General features: G+C 39.0%; 2 protein-coding genes and 1 long non-coding RNA gene across 9 annotated transcripts; all 3 read left to right on the top strand.

The window, feature by feature from the left end:
- Positions 1-4,127: 4,127 nt before the first annotated feature.
- LOC145580950 (uncharacterized) lies at positions 4,128-6,822 on the top strand. Its single transcript, XM_081638030.1, has 3 exons — positions 4,128-4,419; positions 4,904-5,989; positions 6,182-6,822. Exons 1-3 carry the CDS (start codon positions 4,128-4,130, stop codon positions 6,820-6,822), a joined length of 2,019 nt encoding a protein of 672 aa, XP_081494156.1.
- A 307-nt stretch (positions 6,823-7,129) lies between these two features.
- Positions 7,130-13,723, top strand: LOC145583048 (uncharacterized). Of its 7 annotated transcripts, none has more exons than XR_014100014.1 (8): positions 7,131-7,404; positions 7,847-8,022; positions 8,116-8,221; positions 8,454-8,594; positions 10,128-12,413; positions 12,653-12,818; positions 12,949-13,065; positions 13,154-13,723. It is a non-coding gene; the product is annotated as an uncharacterized LOC145583048 (long non-coding RNA). The 7 variants fall into 7 exon arrangements; XR_014100015.1 differs by having other exon boundaries at positions 7,135-7,404; positions 10,128-10,242; positions 12,278-12,818; XR_014100016.1 differs by having other exon boundaries at positions 7,135-7,404; positions 10,128-10,242; positions 12,272-12,818.
- A 3,262-nt stretch (positions 13,724-16,985) lies between these two features.
- Positions 16,986-19,140, top strand: LOC145580949 (protein FAR1-RELATED SEQUENCE 5-like). The gene is made up of 3 exons (XM_081638029.1): positions 16,986-17,251; positions 17,759-18,641; positions 18,703-19,140. Exons 1-3 carry the CDS (start codon positions 16,986-16,988, stop codon positions 19,138-19,140), a joined length of 1,587 nt encoding a protein of 528 aa, XP_081494155.1.
- Positions 19,141-19,368: the final 228 nt, after the last annotated feature.

The following is a 19,368-nucleotide window of genomic DNA, read 5'->3' as shown; positions in this document are numbered from 1 at the left end:
TTTTGTATCAAGGTTATATACCAATATCGAATCACTAACTTTGCCAGGAAAAGAAGCTTTTCAATGGAAAGGGGCTGCTGGATAATTTGTCGAATCCAGAGTCTTTTTCACATTACTGAAACTAATGACAAAAGGAACAAAATATGTAATGGCATAAGTTTTAACTGTTAGATTTCTATATGCTCTTCGTATAATAGATTAGCTTTTATTAGAGTATACACGTGGTATACTTACGAAGTATAAAGGTGGGAAGTGAGAACAAATCAAAAATTTTCTTCTTTTCAAAGTCAAAACCCCAAATATAATACTCTCTCTAACTTAAGACCTCAAATTCAAGGAAACCCGAAACCCTCTACTCAACTATTCCTTTACTGGACTGCTTGCCGGCTTGACGCCCTACCGGCTGCCGGAGTTCCAGACCGTCACTGCCGACTGCCCGCCTAAGTATCGGAACTCCTCATTAAACAATCTAATTATTATACTAGGTATATAAGACACTTCACTAATCTTGCAAAATAAATTTAATTTTTTTTGCCTTTACTTTGAATTATTTCAGTAATTGTGTAACTGAGTGAATTTTATATTTATCTATCATAATTAAAATTGTTGTGTGTTGAATAAGAGGTTTTAATTTTTACTTTAAGTGGTCAAATTGCACTAGATTAGTGGAATTTTGTTTATCACAATTAATATCGTTGTGTGTTTATTTAAAGGTTAATTTTTAATTTTTAATTTTTAATTTTAGTGGTCAAACTGCACTGAATTGGGTATTAAGATTCCACCTTCAATATATTTGGAATTAAACATTTAAAGGATTCGGAAGATCTAGATTTACAAGGATTCGTTCACTTCAAAGGAGGCCTGATGGTGTTACAACGGTTGAGGTAATACTCGGTTCCTCGTAACATGAATCTCCACCTTGTGGAGATGTGGGTAGCAGTCGAAGGCCTTCCAATCAGGTACTCAACCCCCTCAGTGGCTGCTTCAGTTTTAGGTCACGTTGGGGACATTGTCATGCAAGAGGATCTTCCTGGTCAGTTTCCCATCCCTTTACCTAGAGTTAAGTTGTTAGTTGATCTTTCCGTGCCTTTAATTGCGGGTTGTTATTTCCCCACCTATAATAATCGAGCTACGTGGGTTCGATTTAAATATGATGGTATCTTCATATTCTGTAAAAACTGTGGTTTTGTCGGACACGGTCGTGATACGTGTTTTAAATCTTCTACATCGATTAATTTTCATCTAGAACGTCGTTTTTGAAGGATCCATGAAGGCGGCGCACGTGTTTTGTATGGCCCGACAGATGCTTCGTTATATTCGAATGTTATTCGAGGCATCATTCCTCATCCAACAATTTGGACTATAGAGTTATGGTTCGGGTTTCACGATGGCAATGACCCATCTGAATTTTCTGGTGATTCTCACCCGTCCGATGGCTTTGTTGGAGAAAATACTTTGGAAGATTTGCTCCGTTCAACTCCTCAAGGTCCGTTGTCAGTGCCGGGACTCTTCCCGTCTCCAATACCGGGGGTCTTTCGAAGTGATTTTGATCAGGTAGGAAGAAGCAATTTAGGTGTTAACCGGGTGGTACGTGAGGAACTAGTGTAACCAACAGGCCACAACCACGAAGCTCAGTTGGCGCGGCCTCCACCTCGTTTCTCGTTCTGATCTACTGCCGATTACAGAGGCACATGGGACGACGCCCAACATGCTCGACGCGTGGCAACAGGCTTGTCACGTGTCCAATCCTCTGCTTCACTCAGGATTAGGATGCCACATGAAGTTTTCCACCCTCATCCTGATCAAGATGGAATAGATAACTCTGCCTCCTTACATGTGTCGTCCTCCTTATCTACTCAACCAAATGGGTCTAATCAACTTGGAGTTGGGCCTCCTGTGGTGTTGGGCCTTCAAGTGCCATCTGCTGAACGGGTCAATAACACGGCCCAAATTGTCCCTACAATTGATATAAGCCCCATCAGTTCTCATAATTTGAATGGGCCCAACCATGTTCAGTCTGGGCCAGCCCAATCCACCTCACATGCTTCAGCCCATGTTCCTAATTTCAGGCCACCATCTATGGGTCCTAATGGACCGAATTACCCAAATCCATTTGGGGCGGGTTCAAGTCACTGGTTTGAGGGTACTCAATACATCCTCCCGCTTGGGTGGATTCCGCCAGGGTTCCCGTCTCCGGCACCGTCGCTCTCGTCTTCGTTCCCGACAGACCAGCAGGAAGATTCCGGGTACGAAGCCGACTCCTTCGCCGGCACCTTCTCCTTCAGTTCGTTGACGGCAACCCTCCAAAGCTCGTCGCCTTCTTCTGCTTTGTCGGTTCTCGCCGCCTCCGCAACTGAATCCGTGGATGAATCTGCAATTCCGGCGGCTGAGGAGGTCATACCGGCGGCAGATGGTGTAGCTCCTATGGATTGCTCCCCTCCGTTCTCACCTCCGAATTCACCGCCTCCTCCAGTGGGTTCTGAGGCCCCTGCTCCTGCACGTGATCCGGATAAGCGCACTATAAAACTGAATTTTAGATTAACGCGAGGCAGTGATAAGGTTTGGAAATGGGTAAAAGAGGTTTGCCCCTTGAAACGCTCGACTTCAGTAGCAAATATGGCAGTCCCTTCTCCATTGGATGGTCCTTCTAGATGCTGTCCGTGTTTATTACCCCCGAAAAAGCGCAAAGGTGGTGGTGGTCAAGTGGTATCTAGCAGTTCGTCTGACTCTACTGAAGGTATGGTGACTCCCTCTTCTGAGTCACCATCGGGGCCATGAATCTAGCTGCTTGGAACTGCAGGGGTTTAGGAAATGAGGACTCCCCTAAAGTTCCTTACTTGGTTACTTTAGTCCGCCAGTTTAATGTAAATATTATGTTTCTTATAGAAACTTTAGTATCTGTAGATAGTGCAGTTCAGAATTTTTGATGGGTTTTGTGGCACAGATGCGGTAGGTCTTAGTGGGGGCCTAGTTGTGTTTTGGTTTTCCCCTGTACATGTTGTTCCTCGTTTCGTTTCCGCTCATGTAATCTTTTGTGAGGTTCATGTTTCTGGTGAAGAAATAAAACATATCCTGTTTGTGTATGGATCGCCCCATATTTCCCTTCGTAATTCGATATGGTCGGAGATCTCTACTATTTTGCAACATACTCCATCTGCTGTGTTGCTGGGTGATTTTAATCAGGTTGAATATACATGGGACAAGTTAGGTGGCTATCTTGCTATTCCTGGCAGGTTCAAGTTTATTAATTGGAAGTTAGATTCAGGCCTCGTTGATATACCTTACTCAGGTCCTGCGTTCACTTGGACGAATGGAAAAGAATCAACAAAACCAACATTTGAACGTATTGACAAAGCTTATGCTACTCAAAATTGGCTTGACTCTTATCCTGATACGACCCTTTTGCATAAGCCTATTTTGCTTTCGGACCACGGAGCCATAGTGTTAAGGCTAAAATGCCCAGACACTCATTCAAAAAAACTTACAAAATAGAAAATTGGTGTTTATTAGCCCCTGAGGTGGTTCGCTTATAGCGTCGGACTGGACTGTGCCTACTCCCGGCTCTCCTATGTGCTCTATATGCCGGAAATTAGATGTAATTCGTCGCCACCACCAAGCTTGGTGTACCGCCCATAAACGGATGTGGGGTATTAATTGGCGGCAGATTCAACAACATATGGAGTCTGTGTCTGGTTTGTTAGACTCCCATGTGGACAGATGCCTTTTTCTTAATACTCGGGAAGAAAAGGTCGCTCAAATACAGGCAGCATTTATGTACTGGAAGCAACGGTGTAAGCTGAAATGGGATGCGGAAGGGGAATCTCACTCTCGTCTTCTGTTTTCGGCTTGCCAAGTTCGTCAGCGGCAAAATAAGATTCATAGCCTGAAGGACGAAGCGGGTTCCTGGACATCGAATCAGAATTCAATCTCGGAGTTGTTACTTTCCTATTTTGCTCAACTCTACAAGTGTGATTCGCATTCTTCAACATCCTCAACTGATTTCCTGCAGGACCTCTCTCTTCCTCAGTTATCACAGGATGAAACTCATAATTTGCTGGTTCCATTTTCAGAGGTGGAAATCCAAGAAGCCATGTTTTTAATAGGTGATAACAAATCGCCAGGTCCGGATGGTTTTCCTGAAGTCTCATTGGCAGCTTGTTGGCCCACTTGTCACCTCCGCGATTCAGTATTTCTTTGCCCATGGGTATATGCTTAAGGAATGGAATCGCACGTTCATCGCTCTTCTGCTAAAAGTAGATGCCCCGGAGCAGTGCTCCCAATTTTGTCCGATTGGACTGTGTACGGTCCTTTATAAGTGTATCGCTAAATGTCTTACACGGCGACTTCGTCGGGTCCTCCCATCCCTTGTTTTGAGTTCTCAGGGTGCTTTTGTTCCAGACCGCTTGATGGCTGATAATGGTTTGTTGGTCCATGAACTGCTCTCTTATATGTCTTCCTCCTCTACGAAGCGTTGTTCGGCAGCGGTCAAGTTGGATATGAGTAAGGCTTACGACCGGGTTGATTGGGGCTTCCTATGGCATATTCTTGCGGCCTTTATTTGGCTTTCCTCCATACTGGGTCCAAGTTATTCGACAATGTGTTACAACGGTGTCATACCAAATCTTAATAAATGGGTGCCCGACTCAGACTTTGTATCCCCGGTGTGGCCTACGCCAGGGAGATCCTTTATCACCGTACTTATTCGTGCTTGTCATGGAGATTTTCTCCCGCGTGATTAAACGAGCTGAGGATCTCAAGTTATTTCAGGGTATTCGGATTTCGAGGAGAGCTCCGTCTGTTTCGCACTTATTTTATGCAGACGACGCCGTCTTATTCTTCCGAGTCTCCCCTTCGGCCTGTGACCAGGTGTTGCAAGTCATCAATAACTTCTGCTCCTGTTCAGGCCAGATGGTTAATATGCAGAAGTCGTTTGTTAAATTTAGTTCCAATACGCCAGATGATTTTCGAGAATACTTGTCAAAGGCTCTTCGCTTGCAGGCTCGTACCTCTCTGGGTTCGTACTTAGGTCTCCCTGTCGATCTGACTCGCAGTAAATGCAGGGATTTCCAGCCTTTGGTGGATAAGGTTGTCAAAAGATTATCGGCTTTTGCTTCGCTCCGGTTGACGCCTGCGGCCAAACTAATTATTATAAACTCGGTTCTTGTGGCCTCTTTTAATCATATCGTTTCAGTTTTCCGAGTGCCAGCCTCTATCTGTGACAGGATTGATAGATTACTGCGGCAGTTCTGGTGGAAGTCGACCCCATCTACGAGAGGGATTGCTTTAGCCCCCTCCTCTTTGCTTCACTTACCCAGAGGAATGGGTGGCCTGGGTCTTTGGAAGATCGAATGTTTTAATTCTGCTTTGTTGGCCAGGCAGTCTTGGAGGATTATGCATAATCCTCAGCTTCTAGTCTCGCGTGTCCTCTCCGCCAGGTATCCGTCCCTCTTGCTGCCTTCAGCTGACTCGATCCCTCCTAGGTCTTCCTGGGGGTATAAAAGCCTTACGCATGGTTGTTCGGTTATTAGCCAAGGTATAGCTTGGAAGGTGGGCGATGGAAAAAACATTAGTCTCCTAAGGGATTGTTGGGTTTCGGGTGTTCAACCTCAGGTTAAGGAGTCAATTCTCGAGTCGGAAATCCCGACTCAAGTGTCTGCTATCATTTGCCCACGCTCTCTTTCGTGGGACATAAAGGCGGTACACCGCCTATTTCCTCCTTCTATAGCCTCGACTATTCTAGCTGTGGAGCGTCCACTTCAGGTTATGGATGACTTCATGTACTGGAAATTCACAAAAGACGGATCGTTTTCTACAAAATCTGCGTATTCCATTCTTTTATCGTCCACATTATCCACCGTTCGGCCGTCGTTGATTCCTTCCAGTTTGTGGAAGCGTTTTTGGGGTTGGCCTTTACTTCCACGTTGGAAGGTTTTCCTGTGGAAAATCCTGTGGAAAGCGCTCCCGACGGCTGATGTTTTGATTCACAAAGGTATGTCCGTCGATCCTCGATGTGGGTTCTGTCACGACGGGACTGAAACCACGTCTCACCTGTTTATGGACTGTCCTAGCACCCGTATGCTTTGGCATACCCGGCCTTTTAATTTGCAAATGCAGATGGATGCCTGTAGCTGTTTAGAAGAATGGATTTTGCAACATTTGTAGCAGTTTCTCTTCCCCAAAGATTGGTATGGTCTTCATAGTTTTGTCTGTTACCTTTGGGCTATTTGGGTCACTAGGAACAACTTGCGGTTTCGGTCGAAGGTGTTTTCTCCTCAGTCTGTTTTTCATGTGGCCGATTCTTGGGTTTCTAGATCTATGAATGTTAGCTTATTTCAGGAGGCTTCTCTGTGTTCTGCTCCTCCAGGGTTCTCTCATACTGCTGGTCCGACTCTAGCCCCGGATGCTTTTGACGTGGAACTATTAGTGGATGGTGCGTGGGATGGCCATGATAACTCAGCAGGCATTGGATGGGTTTTCATTCACCGACCGTCTACTAAGGTCCTTGGCGGTGGTGCCCAGGCTTGCTTGGCTACTTCGGCTCTTCATTCAGAGTTCCTTGCTTGTTTCTTTGGGTTACGTTTGGCACGGTCTCGTGGTTTTTCGCGAGTTTTAGTATCCACAGATTGTGCTGCGGTGGCTTCCATGTTTTCGTCGACTTCTCTGGCAGATATTTCTGTTATCTGGGTGGTTCAGGCTCTTCGCGATCTCATCAGAGATTTCTTGGTTTGCCAGAGTCGCAAGGTCCCCCGAGACGAGGTGTCTGCAACTCACTGTTTGGCCACTTCAGCCCGTCGGAGAGAAAGGATCCGTTTTCGATTTTAGTTTTTTTGTCTGTTTTTTCTAGTACTTTCTGTCAAAAAAAAAAAAAACATTTAGCTGATTTTTGTAGTATTTCGGTAGAGTCGTATTTTGATTTCTAAATTGTAATATTGTACTGAATAAATTGAAGAATCTATCTATACACTATAAAAGTCCTAAAATCACTCAACTTCCTTATCTACAGTAGCTTTCTTAGCTATAGTAACCGTCACATGAAATGACGATTCTGCCCTTGTATTGCCAAATGAGAGAACTCTTTCTTGCTTGCCCTTTCCGTCTTTTTGGCCTTTCTTTCCCTCTCAAAGCCAGATTCTCTTTCCTAGGTCTAAAAATTCATCCTCTTCTCACTCTCTCTCATCAGCAGCCTCATCTCAATTTTTCTCCCATCCGATGAAGCGTACTACCGACGCCGGTGGAAGAGACATCTTCGTTGCAACTCCGGTGAGAAGAAGAGGCTGTTGATCTAGGTTCTCGTTTCTGTTGCCAGTGCGTTTTTAGGGGTCTTCCAGATGCGAAGCTCTATGTCATCCGATGGACTGATGAAGCTTGCTCTCCATTGAAGCGCGTTCTTCTCCATCAGATAAGGTTCGGTGAGCTTTTTTTATCAGCTTTGTTGCAAGGTTTGAAGCCTTTCTTTGATTGATTGCTTTTCAATTGCTGATGCTGAATTTCAATTAGGGTTATCTTTCAATTAATGGTGCTATTCATTCTATTGGGTTTTTAATTGTTTCTTGGGTAATTCTCCTTAACGTATCCTCTAGCACCCATATGTGGTTTTTTGCGGTGTTTTTATTTGCTGTCACTTTTGCTCACACATAGCACCTTAGGTTCATTCTTCTCTTCCAACTCGAAAGTTGAAATGGCAAGCTCTGGTTTAGAAAACTTTATTGTGTTGACAGGATCTGATCTATTGAATATCATTATGTTAGTGCCTTGTTCGGATGTTGATTGGCTGGCCTTAAGACTTTGGAAGTAGCTTTTGTAATATATACCAAATTGTTTGATATCAACATGGTTTTATATGCAGAGATCTTGGCAATTCTAATCTCTCTGGAAACTTAGTGCCTCCGGTGAGAAGAAGAGGTTGTTCTCGTTTCTGTCGCCGGTGCGTTTTTGGGGTCTTCCAGATGCGAAGCTCTATGTCATCCGATGGACTGATGAAGCTTGCTCTCCATTGAAGCGCGTTCTTCTCCATCAAATAAGGTTCAATGAGATTTTTTTATCGGTTGTGTTGCAAGGTTTGAAGCCTTTCCTTGATTGATTGTTTTTCAATTGCTGATGCTGAATTTCAATTAGGGTTATCTTTCAATTAATGGTGTTGAATCCTAATGGCGTAGCAAAACTGGCGTTCGCCGTCGAGCCGAGTTATGATACTTTATCTTCCATTGAAGCAGCTTCTAAGGTAATTTAGTTTTTTTTTTTCCTTTTTTTTTTTTACAAATCATCAAATATCAATTTCGCAAGATAAGGTCTATGGTTGATTCAATTTAATTTAATTACCAATTTATTATATTTAGGGTTTGGTTATTGAATTATTGGTTCGAATCTACAATGTTATTACTTATTAGTGATCATAACAAGAGATTTAGTTTATGATTTAATCAATTTGGTTCATGATTTTGTTATTGTTGTAGATCTGTAGTGGCGTTGTTGTTGCCAGCGCTTTCGATTGACCTGCTGTTGTTGTCGGCGGCGATGATGAAGGTGGTGGTGGGGAAGCTTCCGGTGTCGGAGCATCGCAGTGAAAAAAATGGATGGTGAAGAACTTCACAAAGGTGAGAATGTGATATCCAATTCTTAATTGCCATATTTAGATTGTTTTTACAGTAATTGATTTATTTTACATGTTTTATTTTGATTACTTTGTGATTTTGATTTTATTGCAAAAATGAATCATGAATTGAAATTGATGTTTCGAGAGTGTGGGTGGGTGGGAAATTTTAAGATGGTGATTTGATGCTAAACCAGAAAGAATTAATGCTTAAATATGATGATAAAGAACCTCGAGTAAGTTTTTGTTAAAGCATAACTGATTTTCTGCTTGATCTTTATATTAATTTTGCATCTAACAGGTGAATATTATATGTTCGGTAGTTTTTCTAGATATTTATTGTCGTGTTAGTTGCTAATTAGCTTATCTCACACGACTCAAAGAAACCTTTCTCCTAGACCACTGTGCATCAGTTACAAAGAGCTTGATAGATGCTTATTTTGGGAACTTTTATTATTATCCAGCCAGAGCTCCCTCAAAAGTTGGCATAAAGGCTAGATGCCAAATTAATTGGTATATGTTAATAGTAGTTTACATTCTTGTAGCCTGTAAGCATAGCTTTACTTCTTCCAGTGATCTTGTTTGGTGATTGGAATGAGGGAAATTATTCAAGGGGTAAGTAGGTTTCAAATGATGGAGTTTGCAGATGAATAGAGGTCACTTGTTGCTTGAAGCCTTGAGCATAGAGTTAGTAACCTCATTTAGGGGTAGTTTATGACTAAATGGGAGGGCTAAACTGCTAAATAACTGTTCCTTTATTTGTACGTAATTGGGTCCTACTACCTCCTTAATTAATTCTCCTCATTGCAAGCATATGATTGATTACTAATGTGTGTTCATGATTATAATGTGAAAAAACTTGTATCAAGCTTGTAGCTTGATTTTGCATCTTACTCTCATTAAGTCAGTCTCTAAGTTTTCAATGGAGCAATTGGACTTCCCTCGGGATTAACTGCCTCATTCTCAATTATAATTCAAGTGCTTTACTCCTATCTTCATATTAGGCCTCCTGTTTTTATGACCCTTTTATTTTATATGAAGTATTCTCTGGTGACTTGGGCTGTTCATGTTTGGCATTACATCAATATCTATTGGTATGCCCTTCTTGGTTGACCTGCCCCAATGTTCATAATAGCTTCCCAAGTATGGAGATTGACATTTTTTGAGATAAACTATGAAAGTTAGGGCGGTGAATCCCACATTCTTTTTGGTTACAAAGGATCTGAATCATAGAGGGCTGCTTCTTGCCTGTAAATTTCTGTCATGAATAGCTGCGAGGTGTTTCATCTTTGCTTCTTGACATTCCTGTTGCAAACTATCCTATAATCTATGCCTAGGTTTCTAGGCTGCCAATGGGTGAATATGCAAGAAGAAATTGGCTTGACTCTTGCTTGCAGGGTAGCTGGTTATCAGTCCTGCTGTTTTAAATTTGCATACCTTTCATCCCTTAGTAAAAGCAAATAGGTATCTATAAACTATAATCTATACACCCTGTTAAACATACAGCTTGTAGTAAATCTTTATTTCTAAATTACAGGGGAAAATTAAAGCTTATCCAGCATGGGCTAACCCCAACCGCGTTGAGTGATTTTTGAATGAGCAAGCTCTACCCCCAACAGGTTGCCCGAGAATTGTCAAAGCTAAAGCTTTAAGTAAGTTCATTTTGTTGAGGTGATGAAGAATTGAGGCTAGCTGACTATTAATGTTAGTAATGGTTGAATTTAGTTTGCAATTTTATAAAGTAAATTGAGTTTATTTTTTTCTTTATAAGTTGAATAACTTGAATTTCTTTACTGTTTATATTAGGAATGGGTATAAAATTACTTAAATTAAAAGCTATATGTTTGAATTTCATTTGCTTACAAATTAGAGAATGAATTTACAATTCAACTTCCTTGAAATTTGCCTATTAAATTGCATATGGCTTTTATGCGCTAAGTTTTGAATTGAATTGGCATGAAAAGCATTTTTTGCCTGGATTTTGATAAAATTGTTTTATGGCTATGTAAGTTTGGAATATTGTGCTTTAAATCTGATTCAATTGTGCTTGCACAATGACAATTTGGAATCATCTCTTAAGAAATTAGATACACAACTGTAGTGGACTAGACATGAGGTAAAAAATCAACCCCCTGCTGATGGCTCTTCTCATTGTTCTAAATGTTTCACTAGAGACACCATTGCGAATGCAGCTGCCAAGCACTATTCATTAGGAAGGTAGTATGTTGTTATTCATAAATTGATAAGTATTATATGAGCTTTTGGAAATCATTGAATATATGTAATGGAAGAGAATAATTGCAGTAAAATTGAATTCTTCGCCAGGACTAAGGATACGATCAAATTTAGGTGAGATCCAATTTTTCGCTCTTTCAAATTTTTAAAACTTTTTTATATTTTTTTCTCTTGAATGAAACAAGAGTAGCAAATATTTTTTATTAAAGGCATGATATAATAATAAAAATAACATTAAACGGCAGCTACACTCTAGAAAAATTATCATATTTGATCATTACATATCCCAGTTGTTGTTATTTTGATTCTAAACTTTCAAATATAGTCATTGCTGGGCAATAAAACGTAGAAAATTATAGTTCTGGGTTTGTAATGGAAGAACAAATCAAGTTAGAAATATACCTTGAATGTCAAAGATTGTAGTCATTCAAGGTATGTTACATGAATTTGAAGCATTTGAATGTCAAATATTGTAGTCATTCAAGGTGAGAGTTTGCATCTTTTTCTTAGCCTCTAACTTCAGTAAAATTGTTTTTGTGATTGCTTAAGTGACTTTTGTTCTGCTTTTGTATTAGTAAATGTCCAGTTAATAGTGTGATTATAGGGTGCAATTCTTATTTACCATGATTTTATATAAAGAAGGTTGTGGTTTTTTGCTCTTATGTGCCAATGAGATACCGGGAAATCTGATGAAATTCGCTCTCAATTTGGGATACTCTAGCTCGAGATTTCTATCAATTTAAGTAGCATAAGCCATAAGGCAGTGATACATGAATTCGATAGTCATGCTCTCTAAGCAATGCCTATGTAGAGATGTGTGTACTATTTGAACTCTGAAGAAACAAAACAACTGTTTGCAATTTATGATTTTGTATGCGAAATTCCAAGATTATATGCAGATCATATTAATATATATTTTTTTTAAAATTGCCATCTTCTGCAAATTTAACAATAATAAAAAAGAGCTTGTTGCTGCTGACATGAATGCTCGTGTTTTGCTGTCCGTTGTGAGCTGCAGCTGCTGCATTGAAGGTTGTCTGCGGCTGCTTTCCTGGTGTTGTATTATTAACTGCTGTTGTGCAGCCTGTTGTTGTTCTGATAAAAATTAATCGAGTGTCTCAGCTAAGTCTATATTGTTGTTGCATAATCTTTCTATTCTCAACTGGCACATCCTTAGCTTATAATAGCATCTTGTCTGATTTATACATTATGCATTCTACTTTTGCCATTTTACTGCTGATAATCTGCATTTATCGAAACGAGCTGACTGTTCTATGCCCCATTCTATATTATTTTGGCCCAGTCATATTTAACAGTAAAAAATCAGGTTAAGCTGTTTTGAATAAGCATCAGTCATATTCGGGTGGTATATCTACGTAGTTTCTAAGTAAAAAAGTTATATGTAAAGTTATCTACGTTGATCCGATATGCCCTATGTGTGGGGAGGTGCAGGAATCCACGAAACATATGCTGCTTAATGTGTAATGAGGTGAATATGGCTTGATATCTTTCTCCTCTGAGATTGAATGTGGAGGTTTTTCAAGGTGAAAATTTTGTGGAGTGGGCATGATGGTCGGCTGACTGGCTGGTATGGTTAATGAACAACACTTAGGAACCTCTGATAGCCTTAGCTGATCAATTTCTGTTTTAAGGAAATCTTATTTGTCTGTATAACTTTGTTATCATCTACAAAACTACTACTTTTCTGCTGTATTGGTTTAAATTTGGGAAGAAACTTGAATGTCATTATTAACAAGTGATAATTATAGATATATGAAGTTTAAATTACTAATCAATTGTAATCTTAATTTTTAATCATCTGTTCAGGTTCCTAAGGACATTGTTTAAAGTAGATGCAGCTGATTATATGTTATCTATATGTGGCAATGATGCTCTTCGAGAACTGTCATCTCCGGGAAAAAGTGGAAGCTTCTTTTAGTTAACCCATGATGACAAGTATATGATCAAGACGATGAAGAAGTCTGAAGTAAAGGTGAGCTTCTCTGCTTCATATTAGTTAAAATCTTATCTGCGGCCACCATTTGGCCTGGTGCCTGGTGCATCTGCTATTTGTGCAGATAGGCTAATTAGGCCTGTTTTAACATATTTTGATCCTTATCCAGGTTCTACTTAGGATGCTTCGGGCTTATTATAACCATGTTCGCACTTTTGAAGACACATTAGTAACCAGGGTCTATGGTCTTCACTGTGTGAAATTGACAGGAGCGACACAGAAGAAAGTGAGACTGATTAAACCACTGACTGTAAATTTAGTAAATTTTTATGTACTATCTGCTATTTCTACTCATAGTTGGAAGGTCTTTGAAGGTCTTGAATGCAGTTGGAAAGCTCCGTCTGAGGGAGTTATAAAGATTAACTCTGATGCAGCTCCTTTTGACAACAAGTGTGTTGGTTTGGGAGGTGTAATGCGAGATTTTGTGGGTGGTGATGTTGCTGCTACCTGCTGTTCTGTGGTAGGGGGTTTTGCTGTTGATGTAGCTGAGGTTATGGCAATGAGACACGCGTTGATAATTGCAATGGAATCAGGCTGCTCAAAGGTTTGCTTGGAAACGGATAATCTCACTTTATATCACAAGGTAAAGAAGGGAGCTGCAGACTCAACTGATTTTGGCATGATCATCAAAGATATTATACAGCTAGGCTATTCTTGTCAGTATATTTCCTATGCTTTTTTTAAAAGAAATGGAAATCAGGTAGCCCATATTTTAGCTAAAATTAGTAGAGCTTATGATAATCCTAGAGTTTGGTTGGAGGAATATCCCCCTGAGGTCCATGATGCTGTAATGACTGATGTTTAACAACTTTCTCCTTAATTATATTTGCTATTTTCCGTCAAAAAAAAAAAAAAAAAAAACTAAAATGACTGGAAAAAAAATATCTTATGAACCAATAAAAATTTGAAAAAATAAAACCAAGGCAGATGTTTTGCACATTGCTAAATTTGTGACTAATATGGATTGTAGATGGCAATTTCAAGGAAATTTTATCCTTTTGTAACATCAACATCTGATTTCATTTCTTTGTAATTTTAAATGCCTTGCTTTTTTTAAAAAAATAGTATAAATTCATAAGCTATTATTATTTTTCCTTTTGTATCCTTTTGTAGCATCAACATCTGATTTCAATTATTCGTAATTTTAAATGCTTTAATTTTTAGAAGAAAAAAATCAATTATAAATTCATAATGCATTTTATTCCTACTCTGTCTTTACGGAGTACATTTTCTTTACCTTTTTAGGATTACATGGATTTGAGTTTATTGAATTGATTAATTCAAGTCATTTAGTTGTTAGTGTAAGGAAAAATTGCTTGCTCATGATTGACGGAAAATAGCCTTGTTAAAACAAAATCTCAGGTTGTTCTCTATAACAAACCACCTCAAATAAAAATCATCACTCGTTAGCCTCGTCCCCAAAAAACCGACCCCAATATATTCCGACAATATTGGGGTACCGCGCGCATCGCGCGGTGCCACAACTAGTTAAGAAAAATGTTCTTAGGTAATTATTTGTAGCTTTTATACATTGATAATTTGATTAAGAGTGACTGCTAGAAAATTTGGATTAGTTTTTGAAAATTTTGTTTGGATTAGTTTATGAATTTTTTTTTTTTTAAGTTAGTTGTTTTTTACACTTGTAATATTTTTTAATTAAGCTTGACTTTGTTTTCTCGTAAAAATGTATTTGGTTTATACTAAATTACTAATGAACATTGAATTTATGTCCAAAAAAAAACTACTAATGAATACAATTTTGTCGATGATGTATCTTTTACAGTTTGACATTATGTCTTTTGTAAGTTTGCATATTTTGGACCCCCATTTTTAAATTTTTGGATCTGCCACTGGTCGTAGAGGTTGTAGCGCTCCTCTGGTTTTTCTTTGTTGTCTAGATCTAGTTTTGGGTCCGCTATGGGTCCTCCTCCGTTAGGTGCGGTGGCTTGGGGTGGGTCGGTGTCTCCGGCAGGTTGAGCCACGTTAGGTTCTCCCGGGTTTGGTCTTCTTCTTCCTTTTTTCTTTTCTTTTGGGTTTTATAGGTTGGGGTCTATTTTGGGGCCTAAGTCTGTCTCGGTCCTAGTTCTGGGGTTAGGGTCGGGGTCGGGGTGGGTGTGGGCGTGGGGTTCTTAGTCGGGGTTGGGGTCAGGGTGTTGGTGGGCGTGGGGTTCTGTTTTGGGGTTAGGGTCAGGGTGTTTGTGGGTGTGGGGTTCGGGGCCGGGTTTGGGTTTTTTGTGGGTGTGGGGTTCGGTTTTGGGGTCGGGTTCCGGGTGTATGTGGGCGTGGGGTTTGAGTTTTAGTCTTAGTACCAGTTTGGTTAATTAGTTTATTTCTTGTGGATTGTGTCTTTGTGGCGTTACAATTTACTGGTGTTGAAGGTAGTAGGTGCTTTTGCAACCTATCCTTCTTGAAGATGATGAATGAGGATGAAGTTACTGAGGGGGACAGAAATGAAGCACACCAACGGTGCTCTGTCCCAGACATTTCGGTGGCACCAGTGGTCACCACCTTCAAAAACCTTATCCAGACGGAAGACCCCCAATCAATGCAAATGATAGTGTTGGGCCGAGCTTTATCTTCCACAGAGGTGTCACGACATATAGTGACCCTCTATCTCATTCAAGGATCCCACTGGGATTCCTTGAAAAGCGAACTAGCAAGTCCGCCCAAGTTCGCTAGGCAATCCAATTCCAAGGACTACCAAAGATCATCATGTCCTCCGTCTTTTTCAGATCCAGTTGCTTCTGTGAGGTCTAGTTTGCTCTCTCTACAGAAAGGAAGAAGGTTGTACCACCATGTTTCGAGTCAATCTATCACCTATGGAGTTTATGTTATTGCTTTTCTATTCTGTTTGTAAACCTAAAGTGGAGGGATTCCATAATCTAGTATTGCTAGCTAGAAGAAGGGACCTTCCCTAGTACTCCCTCCGTTTTTTTTTGTTTGACACACTTTCCAAATCCATCCGTTTTTTTTTTGTTTGACACACTTCCATATTTAGTAACTTTACACTATATTTTATTATTTCTCTCTTTTACTTTAAACCCCACTCACTTTAATTTATCATTTTCTCTCTCATGCATCAAAGTTACGTCTCGAGGCTTGTGTCGGTCAAAGTGTGTACAAACAAAAAACGGAGGGAGTAATTAGCTAAACGGGGTTGATGGGAAAATTTTGTAATAATATACCTACTGAATAAAGGAAAAATTTACAACAATAATCCCACCTTTTGTTGGTCTTCTCAAAACAGTCTCACCTTTTAAAAATCTGAAAATAATTCCACCTTATAGGTGTATCTTCTCAAAATAGACCTTAACATATTTGTAGGTAAATATCAGGTATATATTGATAAGTGTCATGTTCTAATTGGTCTAACATTTAGAACAAAAATAAAAAATCGAAAAATAAAATAATATGAACTTAATTAAGTAGATATTAGAAATTAATTAATATAAAGAAAAACTTAATCAAAAAATTAACCCCAACTACCCATCCCACCACCACAATCCAGCCCATCACCCCCAAATCATCGGCGCCGTTCGTTTAGAATGAATGGTTCAGAGTAGGAACTTTTGATCTTATCCATCAGATTATAATGAATGGTTCAGATTAAAGGGTTTTATTTAATGACTCAAAATGACCCCATATAAAAAGCAAATAAAATCAGCCCCTTTCCCTTTCCTTTTTCTCTCTCCTCTTGAATTCATCCTGCTTCTTCCTTGTTCCATGTTTTTTGATGAGCGTATGATGAATAATTCAACCGTACTACACGGAAATGACTTCACTTCAGGTTTGAATTTTTATTTTTACATCTAATCTAGATGGATGTGTTACTTTTGTTATGCAATATTAATTTTTACAAATGGAATTTCAGCGATTGTTCAATTCAAATAATTATAATTGATGAACTCATACAATGAAATTTGAGTAGTACTATAATACAAGTTATGATGGGAACTAATTTTACTAAAGAAATCTAAATGATTAGACATGCACAATTGTAAAGTGGTCCAACTTTTAATAACAGTATAATAATGTAGAGTTTTAGGAACAAGTTCTCATTTTTTAATGTTTTATTTATGTCTTTTTATTTGATTTAATTCTTTAAGTTAAAAATATGTTACACATGCCTTCTTTCCAGATTTTAATATGGATTCTTACATGAATGGTGAAGAATATGGGAATAGACCTGTAGGAATTGAGCATTCCACACCTCATAAAGGAGAAAAACATATGGAAATTGTCAAGGAGTGGGTGCCTATATGTGAAGATGAATTTAAACCAAAAATAGGCATGGAGTTTGAAAGTTTACAGGAAGGTGAGAAATTCTATAAAAACTATGCTCATCATGTTGGTTTTAGTGTCCGTAAGTCATCTAATAAAAAGGGAGAAAATGGTGAGAACAAATATAAGAAGTTCGTTTGCTATAAAGAAGGTTTCAAAGTACCATCAACGAACGGGAAAAAAAAAGAGTGAGAAAGAGAAAATTGACCAGGGAAGGGTGTAATGCCTGGGTGGGATTTAGAAAAAATATCGGAGGAAACTATGAAATTTATAAATTTTATGAAGGGCACACTCATCTCCTTGCTACTCCTAGCAAGCGTCACATGTTGAAGTCAAATAGAGAAGTTACAAGTGTACATAGGTGCTTGTTTAAGTCATATACTCGAGCTAATATTGGAGCTAGTAAAGCACATCGATTAATAAAGGAGCAAGTAGGTAATTTTACGGATGTAGGATGTAGTAAGCAAGATTTAAAAAACTTTCAAAGAGATTTGAAAGTTTATATCAATGATTCAGATTCAGACATGTTCATTCAAAATTTCAAGAGAAAGCAAAAAATTAATCCATCATTCTATTTTGCATATGAGGTTGATGATGATATGCATTTAAAGAGTGTTCTGGGCTGATGGGGTTTGTAGGAAAAATTATGCTTTGTATGGAGATGTAGTGACATTTGATACTACATATGATACTAATCGGTACAAGATGATTTTTGCTCCTTTCACTGGGTTAGATAACCATAGACTTTGTGTGTCATTCGGTGCTGCATTTCTTGCCGATGAAAAGACCGAGTCATTTGTATGGTTGTTTGAAAAGTTTTTGGATGCTATGGGAGGTCATAAGCCTGTTTCCATCATCACAGATCAGGATCCTGCTATGAAGGCAGCAATTGGACAAGTATTTGACTCATCTATTCATAGATTTTGCATCTGGCATATAATGAGAAAACTTTCAGAAAAGGTGGGTTGCTCATTAAATAGTGATGATGATTTTAATACTCAATTCAAGTCATGCGTGTATAGTTCAGAGACTTCAATTGAAATTGAGGAGAATTGGAAATCAATTATTGAAAAATATAAACTCCAAAATAATAGTTGGTTATCTCATTTATATGACATTCGTGATATGTGGATTCCAGCTTATTTTAGAGATCTCTTTCTAGGAGCTGTATTGAGGACAACATCTAGGTCAGAAAGTGAAAATAGTTTCTTTAGCAATTTCTCAAATCCACATCTGAATTTAGTGGAGTTTTGGATGAGATATGAAAGTGCTATCGACTTGCAAAGGTACAACCAGTCCGTAGAAGACAATGTATGCTCTTCTTCAAAGCCTGAGCTAAGAACAAATAGAGATTTAGAGAGGCATGCAAGTGAAATGTACACCTTCTCAAATTTTTACAGGTTTCAAAAGGAGTTGTGGGGAGCTTGTATGGATTGTGAAATTGAGGAAAAGAAAGATGTAGATGAGGGTCAATTGATAATAGTTGTAGATGTAAGCTACACGAATTCCAAGACAAGAAAGGTAATTTATAACTCCTTAAATCATATTGCTAAGTGTTCATGTAAGATGTTTGAATGTGAAGGAATCCCATGTCGTCATATCTTGTGTGTTTTTAAAGGGAAAGTGTCTACGTGAAGTGCCAAGCCACTATATTTTGAGCAGATGGACTAAGATGGCAGCAAGCCAGCCTATTTTTCATTTGGATGATGATGTTCAGGAAGGGAATTCCCAAATGAAAAGTGAAGAAAAATTAATTTTAGAGAATTGGTCCAAATTTTTGAATTGCATGGATATAGCAGGAAGAGACCTAGAACAACTCACTATTGTGTTGAAGGGAATTGAAAATATCTCAACACAATTAATTGAGTTAAAGGGTAATGTAATCGAAAGCAAGACAAATGAATTAGAGTCTTTCATTGGGTTGAGTGCTCCAGAGGAAGTTGAGATACTTCCACCCAAACAATCCAATACCAAGGGAAGTGGAAGTGGAGGTGGTAAGAGACTTAGAGGAGGAAAGTGATTGTCAATGGAACAACAAGCAAAAAAGAAAAGACTTTGCAGAACATGCGGAAAACAAGCTTACCATGATAGTCGGAATTGCCCTACCAAACAATCATCCTAGGTAAGGTGTTAAAATCTCCTCTTATATCATTCAATTTGTTGCCTTTTGTGTTTTATATGCTTATGCTACTGTTTTCGCTTGTGCTGTTTTATAGTGATTTTGCTCGTGCTAGTAGTCTGTTTTTGG

Source organism: Chenopodium album, chromosome 15 (assembly GCF_948465745.1).
Source record: "Chenopodium album chromosome 15, dcCheAlbu1.1, whole genome shotgun sequence".
NCBI classification, from domain to species: domain Eukaryota; kingdom Viridiplantae; phylum Streptophyta; class Magnoliopsida; order Caryophyllales; family Amaranthaceae; genus Chenopodium; species Chenopodium album.
This window is presented reverse-complemented; position numbering and strand designations above follow the sequence as displayed.